Genomic DNA, 9,574 nt, shown 5'->3' with positions numbered 1-9,574 from the left:
TTATATAGCGTCAAATCACGGCAATGCCATCTCAAGACGCTTTACAGACAGAGGGGAAAACATAATGAAGGCCAATTCATAACAGCCTATATAAGGAAACCAACAGATTGAGTTGAGTCCAACTCAATCTCCCATCCTGAGCAAGCACACTGGCAACAGTGGGAAGGAAAAAACTCCCTTTTAACAGGAAGGAAACCTCCGGCAGAACCCGGCTCAGGACAGGCAGCCATCTGCCTCTGCTGTGTGGGGGGAAGAGGACAGAAAGACAACAGACAACAGGAACTGCTACTCCCGGCCAGGGAGACCTGCTGAGACAAAGAAAGAGATAAAGAGAAAAAGAAAGAAGCTCAGTGTATCAGGAAATGTCCCTCAGCAGTCTAAACCTATAGCAGCATAACTAAGGGATGCTAACCATCCCTAGCTATAGGACTTATCAAAAAGATAAGTCTTCAGCCTAGTCTTAAAGGTGGGGAGGGTGTCTGCTTCCCTAACACTAACTGGGAGCTTATTCCATAAGAGAGGGGCCTGATAACCAAAGGCTCTGCCTCCTGCTCGGCTCTTTGAGACTCTAGGAACCACAAGTAAGCCTGCAGTCTGCGAACGAAGTACTCTACTTGGTATATAAGGAACAATGAGGTCTTTGATATATAGTGGTGCCTGGTTGTGGAGGGCTTTATATGTAAGGAGAAGGATTTTAAATTCTATTCTAGATTCAACAGGCAGCCAATGAAGAGAGGCTAAAACTGGAGAAATATGATCTCTCATGCTGGTTCTGGTCAGGACTCTGGCTGCAGAATTCTGGATCAGCTGAAGGCTTTTCAGGGCATATTTAGGACAGCCCAGTAATAGAGAGTTACAGTAATCTAGTCTCGAAGTAACAAAAGCGTGAACCAGTTTTTCTGCATCACTCCGAGACAGAATGTCCCTAATTTTGGCTATATTACGTAAATGAAAGAAGGCTGTTTTAGTAACCTGCTTAATATGTGGGCCAAAGGACATGGTCAGGGTCAAATATTACTCCAAGGTTTCTCACTGTAGCACTGGAAGCTAAAGTAATGCCATCCAGGTTCATTACAAAACCGGAAAATTTAGCTCTGAGTTTTTCAGATCCAATGAGAATTACTTCAGTCTTATCTGAGTTTAAGAGGAGAAAATTTCTAGACATCCAAGTCTTTATGTCTATGAGACAATTTTGTAGCCTATTGGGCTGATTTGTTTCATCTGGTTTAAAGGATAAGTATAGTTGAGTATCATCTGCATAACAATGAAAGTTTATTCCATGCTGTCTAATAATTTTGCCTAAAGGGAGCATATATAGCGTGAAGAGTATTGGTCCAAGTACAGAACCTTGAGGAACTCCATGACTTACTGTAGTTTGGGAGGAGGACTTGTCATTTACATGAACAAACTGAAGTCTATCAGATAAATATGATTTAAACCAGCTTAACGCTGTACCTGTAATTCCAATCACCTGTTCTAGTCTTTGTAACAGAATGTTATGATCGACTGTATCAAATGCAGCACTAAGATCAAGCAAGATAAGTACGGACACAAGTCCTTTGTCTGAGGCTATAAGAAGGTCATTAGTAACTTTCACCAATGCTGTCTCAGTACTATGATGAGCTCTAAATCCTGACTGAAACTCCTCGCATAAATTATTTCTGCTCAGGTGGGCATGTAGCTGAGCGGAAACTATTTTCTCCAGAATTTTGGACATAAACGGGAGGTTAGATATAGGTCTATAATTTGCTATCACCTCTGGATCCAGAGATTGCTTTTTAAGTAAAGGCTTGATTACAGCAGTTTTAAATGATTGTGGTACATATCCTGTCACTAAAGACATATTGATAAGATTTAGTAGTGATGTATTAATTAAAGGGAAAATGTCCTTAAAGAGGCTCGTTGGCAGAGGGTCTAAGATACAGGTGGATGGTTTAGATGAAGCTATTATTTTAGTTAATTCAGAGGGTTGGACAGGACAGAAACTATTTAGACACAAGTCAGATCCTGGTTCTAAGGATGCTTCGGAGACCACAACAGGCTCAACATTATAGGTAGAAGGAAGAGTATTGTGAATTTGATCTCTAATAGTGTCAATTTTATTCCTGAAAAAATACATGAAATCATCACAGCTAAGTGAGAAAGGAATACATGGCTCCACAGCGCTCCGGCTCCTAGTAAGCCTAGCTACAGTGCTGAAAAGAAACCGAGGGTTGTTTTTGTTTTCCTCTATCAATGATGAATAATAAGCTGTTCTTGCCATACGTAAGGCTTTTTTGTATACGCTTAAACTTTCTTTCCAGGTTAAGTGAGACTCCTCTAGTCCTGATGAACGCCATCTGTTTTCCAAACGCCTTGATGTTTGAGTTGAGGTGAGGTGAGTTGAGGTGGCTCGGGCATCTGGTTAGGATGCCTCCTGGACACCTCCCTGGTGAGGTGTTCCAGGCACGTCCCTCTGGGAGGAGACCCCGGCGAAGACCCATGACACGCTGGAGGGATTATATCTCTCGGCTGGCCTGGGAACGCCTCGGGATCCCTCCTGCAGAGTTGGCAAATGTGGCTGGGGAGAGGGAAGTCTGGGCTTCCCTGCTTAGGCTGCTGCCCCCGCGACCCGACCCCAGATAAGCGGTACAAAGACGAGACGAGACGAGACGAGGATCAAAGTGATGTGAAAAAAAACATTTAAAACACTCTAAAGCTTGTTCTGTGTTGTTACAGAAGATGCCAAGACTATCGTGCTGAATCATATAATACATAGATTTGTTGCCCGTTTTTATTAATTATATTAAGATATTTATAGAGATTAGCAATGCTGCCAGCAGGTTTTAAACCAAAACAAAATATTTCCTGTTTTCAGCCATTACAGGAAATTTCCCAATTTATCTTCTTTTTTGTAATTTGCTCTTGCTGGTATTTCTCTTTGGACATGCTCAGCATAATTTATCTGGGCTCCACATTAATGTAAATTATACTATCTGACTTATTGTAATGGAAACCTGACCGTGGAAAAGGATCTGGCCAGGAAATAGGGAAATGGTAGTGTGGACAACTAAATCCCAAGGATGGCGACACTAGAGTCTGCCTGCCCAAAGACTTTAGTTTAAACCAATTTTCCATTGACCTTGTGGTCAGAACAGCTACAGTACTTCTGCACAATTACTCCGGTTGCACCACAGACGACTGTTTTGTCTTATTTTAATCTGTACATGTATTTGTCTTATTTTTAATAACCTTTCAGTATTTTTTCTGCTCATCCAGACTTTGGTCATTCATTTTTCCAGAGCAAGCTTTTATGCTAGCCTGGTTAACTGACTCCAGTGACAAATTACACTGGCACTTCATGTCATATCAGGAACTATTATCATATTTAATGTATACAAACCACTGCACATTTTATTTAAACACTTTTTACAGCCATATAATCTCGAGACAAAGAGTTTTATCATTTAATTTCTCCAAATATAGCATAGCATAGCATAGCATAATATAGTAAAGTAAAGTATAGTAAAATATAGTACAGTATGGTATGGTAAAATAGTATAGTATAGCATAGCATATCATAGTACAGCGTAACATAATGTGATGTAACATAACATAGTATAGAAAAGCATAGCATAGCATATCATAGTACAGCATAACTATAGCATAGCATAGCATAGTATAGTATTGCCTAGTATAGTATAATATAGTATAGTATAGTATAGTAAAGTAAAGTAAGGTAAAGTATGATAATGTAGTATAGCATAGCATATCATAGTACAGCATAACATAATGTGAGGTAGCATAGTATAACACAACACAACAACACAGTATAGTGTAGTGTAATGTAGTATAGTATAGTACAGTATAGTAGTTAACACATTTAGCCAGGTAACAAACTACGTTTGCTGTAAAAAAATAAAAAGCATCTTTTTCACTTTTCTTTTTTGTTACCTTGAAATGGATACATCATCTTGTTTTTCTGGCAGTGAGCATAGACCAGGCCAGACAGAGAGTACCACCCTATTGATACAATGGCAGCAGGGCTTCGATGTGGGGCAGGAACTGGGACACTTGCACTGAAAGGGAGCAAAGCTGACTGAAAGCTTTGTCCAAAAAACTAACAGCCCCAATCTCGATTTTTGGTTTGCATCAAATACAACCTGACAGATACCATAAAAACACAGTAGTGGTCTCAAGAAACATTTGTGACGGTAAACGTGCGGACCACCATGTAGAAACATATGTGTACAACCTGAAAATAGCTGTGTACCGATGCTCCAAATCCAACCTGCTTGATTTTTTTTAAAGTATCTGCTTTGAAGAATTGTAGAAACTTAGAAAGAAACTGTGTGAAAAGTTTGCAAGCAGCCGGAGAAGCAGCAATGAAACACTCAAGAAAGAGGTTAAGTGCTTCTATAAATCATCTTTTTAGGCTTCTGATGTTAATTAATTCAACTAAATACTCCAGAATCCTGTTTTATTTTGGCAACTGTGGAAAACTGTTTGGATTCATGAGGAAAAACGTGAACCGATATCATGTTAAGATGAGTCTGAAGCATAGCAAAATGTGGAAAACTTGAAAGGGTTGGAAAATTTTCCTTCAGCACTGTATATGTTTAAATCTTTATTGTTTCCTTTGGGCTTTTTCAGTTGCATGTGACCTGTATGAGGTCACATACTGCAGTTAATGATGTGGTCATGATGTGATCTGGCAGACAGAGTGAGAACTCTGGATGGGTAACATACATATTATGTACATGTTTTAAGAGTGCTTTTAAATGTAAAATATATTTAAAAAAACAAAAAACAACAACATTTAATTCCACACAGGGCTCAGTTAGCATGTTAAATGTTAAAATTCATTGTGAAAAACACTGCATGAACGTGGCTTGTTTGGAAGGGTTAATGTGTTTAAGCCCTTTTACTGTTTAATAGAACACAGTAAAACAACTAATGTTGGCAAAGTTTCATCTGAAGAGAAAATGCAAAACCAACTTCTGTATTGATGCCCTTTAGACAGGTGAATACTAAACACAGCTGATCAGCACCAACTGCACAACAACATAAGCAATGGAGGGATGAGGATTTTGGCTTCACCTGCACCTACAGGTCCTGGTCCCCCTTTACAGTCAATGAGTTGACCATGAACTTCTTTGTATATCAATGTGGTCTAGAGGGAGATGTGAGCACATCTGTCTGACAGCTAAAGTTTGGCTGAAACTGGATCAACCACACAAATCTCCAACTGAATGGCTGAAAAAAAGACTAGAATCAAGGTGTTGCACTGACCTAGTAGAAGTCCAGACCTCAGTCTGGTTGACATACTGTAGCAGGATGAGCTGTGCATAAACAAGCACGGCAAGCCTCGATGAACTGAAACAATACTGTCAAGGAGAGCGGATAAAAAAAATTAAGAACTGATAACATCACGCAGAAATGGCAGAACTACTTCAAGTTATTTATTCAACAAACTGTTAAGTTAAGGTGTGCACTAAGGTTTGCAGACTGTTTCTGCATTTTGAATTATAAAGAAACATTCACAGCATTATTAGGTCATCACAATGTTGCATTTACCACATTTTAATGTCTGTTAAGAACAAAATGATTTTTAATTTTTATGTATAATATGTAAAAATGTGAAACTAACTTACTTATCTATTTGACTGTATAGTTGTGGTTTGTTAGTATGTAAACATCTGTTTTACATATGCATTAGTCACATTTCAGTTGCAGTACAGCAGCCTGACCCTTACAAAACCCAAAGAGGGGCTGAATGGTGATGAATCATGTCAGATAATTCCATCCCATCCCTCCGTTTCTCATCGAACCTCTCTTTCTCTGGCCTCCAGTTCAACTCTCGCTTACCCTTCCCTCTCTTAGTCACAGCACGGATGTGTCATTGTTTTTATCACTTAGGAAGTTCATGCCTGCTGGAGCGCAGCGTGTCGGTCTCTCCTGTGCCAAAACCATGCCAAGACACAAGATCCCCTTCTTGTTTAACCCCTCCACTTCACAAAGCACCGCCATCGACTCCTCATTCCTGAAGGATGGCGCTGCTGACACCTTCTACACGCCAGGGCTGTCGGCCACACCTCCACGCCGCAGTCGTAAAACCCTCAGGATGTATAAATGAGTGAAAAAGAGAGAGGAGGAACCACAAGCGGATCGAACCAGATGAAGATGGAGCTCACCGTGGTGAACTGTGTGATAACAGCAGCAGGGTTTCTTCTGTGGGCCAGTGGCTGCTCCGCTGCACCCATGGAGTGTCATTTCAACTCCAGAGGTGAGATCCAAGCTTTAAAATCTCACATATTTTTTACTTAAAGTCTTTTTTTTTTATTATTATCATCTAAAAAAAACATTGTTTCCATGTGTTGCCCAAGCTCTGTGTCTGTTCGAGGGGAAACACTACTCGCTTGGGGAAACCTGGATGGACAACGCGTGCATGCAGTGCACCTGCCTGCACCCTGTTGGTGTCGGTTGCTGCGAGACGTGAGTACACAAACAGCCGGCGTGGTTTGGTGTCCAGACGCCCACAGCCGACACTGCAGGCAGCCTCAGAGAGACGTTATAGTGGGTGTACATTCATTTATCTTCAGAGGAAAACTTGGGTTGTGATCTCACATCAGTTTTTCAACCTTTTTTTTTTAAGCCAAGTTACATTATTTTCATTTAAAACTGAAGTCACAGGGAACGCCACAAACTGATAATGTTGTAAAACGAAACTCTGTATCCCAGGGGTCTCCAACTGTGGTCCTGGTGAGCTACCGTCCTGCATCCATACTACAACACACCTGAGCCAAATCAATGGCTCATGAACAGGCAGGTGCAGAAGATAAGTTGTTGGAGAATCTTTTTATCTGAATCAAATGTGTTGTAGCTGGGAAACACTGAAAACTGCAGGGCGGTAGCTCACGAGGACCACAGTTGTAGTCTGTATTAACAATATGCAGTTGTTCCTGTCAAACATCTTGAATAGGAATCATATAAACACAAACAAAAAGGCCTTTTATGATCATATTTCTGCTTGCTTAGTGTGAAATCTGGATCTGTTTGGATGATAACAGAGCTGTTTTTATTTTTTAGACCAGTTAGGTCACATTGGATAATTTCCCATGGCACACTTGATAATCTGTCAAGGCGCACCAGTGTGCCACGGCACAATAAATGGTTGAAAAACATTGAGTTATAGCGTAAAGAACATAAGTAATAGCAGCACAACAGCATTAAGGTGCAGAGTTATTACTGTGTTGTTACTGGTAAGATTGGTAATTATTATCATTGTTGGGATAATTTTAAGAGATGTTTTTGTTTTGTGAATAGTATCTACCTGTAAATGTAGTAAATGTAATCACAATCTGCACTACTGACAGCAGTCTTCCAAGACTTGTGTTGATTTGCTGTTAAAGTTCACAGAGTCCAACAAAAAGTGATTTATTGGAGCGCTTCAAAGATTTTTACCTCCGTCTCCCATCGCTGTCCAGGGTGCATCGGCCGGTGGATTTCCCTGCATGGTGCGAGATGCGGGTAGAACCGGTGACCTGCAAATTGTTTCTGGTTCAGATGGCTGACCCTCGCCTGCCCTGCATCCCAGGCGAAGCAAACAGCGAGCCGAGTCACGGATCGCTTCAGCAACAGCTTGAGGGTTAGAGATGTAACCAGCAACACTTCCGTCTAATTGTAGAGCTGAGAGTCTCTGCAGCTTCATATCAACTGTATTAATATAGAATAAAATAAGCAAAACAACACATAGTGAACAAGTATTAAACAGCAGTTTTGATTTTGGATTTGTGTGTTAACAAAATGCATCTTAACTGCCTTGTTTTCCTTTCTTAAACGTGGAAAAGTAGCTCTTCATCTTTTCTTGGATTTGTTTCTTGCTATCACCTGCTTTAGACTGTCAGCATACATCTGTACATTTAAATGCTTTCTGCTACAATTTTACATCATTAAACTAAACAAAGTGTCACCTTTCATTAATAAAAAAATGACTTCTTGTAAATATAAGCCAATATGTAATCTGCATATATTAATATATACTATATCTCTGTTGGTTCTGACCTGTTTTCTACTGTAAAGCATGTAATCACCCAATAAAAAATGTTTTTGGAATAAAAAACACTTCATTTACAAGACTTTAGGTCACACTTTTAATTCTCCTGGTCGTTTTTACAACTTGCACAAAGTGCAGACTTTGTGCAAGCTGAAAGCAAAGCAGAAAAAAATCTTGTATGAGGAAAAAAAGTGTGCGAAAGAATAAGACGACTGAAATAAATACACAGGAAATAAAAAGGAAGAAATTCAAAGTTCAACTAAATTAAAACGCAATTCCACGTGCGTCAGAAAAAGGCAAAACATACAGTAGGTTGGATACATTATGTCCACTGGCTCTGCATAAACACTGCAACCATTTCTATGGGACAATATTTCTAATCTTCACAGGTAAAATACAAAAAGCTCCTCACACACACACACACACACACACACACACACACACACACACACACACACACACACACACACACACACACACACACACACACACACACACACACACACACACAAACGTCTTAACACGAGTCACTCCCGATCAATCCAGTGACTGAACTCACACATACAGTATACCAGTCAAATATTAATGCTGTTGGTCCCTGTAAACTGGGAGACGTAGGACGCCAAAGCTGGATTTGTCGGCAGCACTTTGATGGGCAGATTCCAGCTGAAGGTGTCCACGTCGACATGCTCCGCCCCAGTCCAAACCGTCACCTCTGATTGGTTCTGTAGAACAGTGGGCGGTTCCATCGGCTCGCGGGCTGTGACGAATTCAAAGTGCAAGCGCCACCTCAGCGTCACTACGCGGAAAGTAAAAAAGGTTTCAGGTTCAAGCGACGTGTGATAAGCATCTCATTACTGCAATGACCCGTTAAAAAGATCATTGTCCACGTTTAATGTCTGGAAATTTGTAAAAAATAAAATAAAATGTTTGACACGGAGGCAAATCAGACTTTTTAGCTTCGTGGAAATTTATCACAATTTGTATCTTCACAGCAAAGATATAAATTATAGTTTAAAAAAACCAATTTGTGCAGTTTTGATGGAAACAAAAAGTCTGATATGCGTTTAATGACTCACTAAAATATTGTGCATCCCAGAGGTCTTCAGGATTACAGCATCCCCTTCCAAAGTCCATAGTAGTGCCTGATTCTTACTCGTTTTTTACTTTTTTTTTTTTAATTTCGCTGGCATGCAGCTGTTCTTTTTGTTGTTTTTTTTAAAAGCTTCTTTCACACATTCACCTTGGGCTTGACTTACACATGATGATCCAGCTTTAACTTATTCATTTTTGTGGTTTGATCTTTTTGCTCATCGCCTGAGACGAAAAAATCTTCCTTAAGTAAATCTGTCTAGCATCAACTTCAGGTGACACTGTTTTCTTCAGCTTTTTGTTTTTCTTTTGTTTTACATTTCACTGAAATGAAGAAATAATGATTTATTACAATGTTCACGAAGAAACTGACTTCTAACTCGATTTTCTTTAATTTATTTTACAGATCAGAAATGAAAAATTCTGACTTGTCAGTGAATGCACCGT

The 9,574-nt window shown here is 39.8% G+C and overlaps 2 protein-coding genes across 2 annotated transcripts in view; one reads left to right on the top strand and one right to left on the bottom strand.

The window, feature by feature from the left end:
* Positions 1 to 6,156: 6,156 nt before the first annotated feature.
* Positions 6,157 to 7,632, top strand: msmp1 (microseminoprotein, prostate associated 1; the record flags this gene model as incomplete). The annotated part of the gene is made up of 3 exons (XM_079257745.1): positions 6,157 to 6,265; positions 6,366 to 6,474; positions 7,467 to 7,632. The coding sequence occupies 3 exons, from the start codon at positions 6,157 to 6,159 to the stop codon at positions 7,630 to 7,632; spliced, it is 384 nt and encodes a 127-aa protein (XP_079113871.1).
* Positions 7,633 to 8,232: 600 nt separating this feature from the next.
* The window catches only part of rgp1 (GP1 homolog, RAB6A GEF complex partner 1), a 6,945-nt gene continuing 5,603 nt past the window's right edge, over positions 8,233 to 9,574 (bottom strand). The window contains exon 9 of the mRNA XM_079258177.1: positions 8,233 to 8,834. Coding sequence (XP_079114303.1) covers positions 8,611 to 8,834 — 224 coding nt within the window. The 3' untranslated portion in view covers positions 8,233 to 8,610. The remainder of the gene's footprint in view (positions 8,835 to 9,574) is intronic.

The sequence above is a fragment of the Telmatherina bonti genome, assembly GCF_933228915.1.
Source record: "Telmatherina bonti genome assembly, chromosome: 18".
Lineage (NCBI taxonomy): Eukaryota > Metazoa > Chordata > Actinopteri > Atheriniformes > Telmatherinidae > Telmatherina > Telmatherina bonti.
The sequence above is the reverse complement of the archived record's forward strand: the minus strand, read 5'-3'. Positions and strand labels throughout refer to the sequence as shown.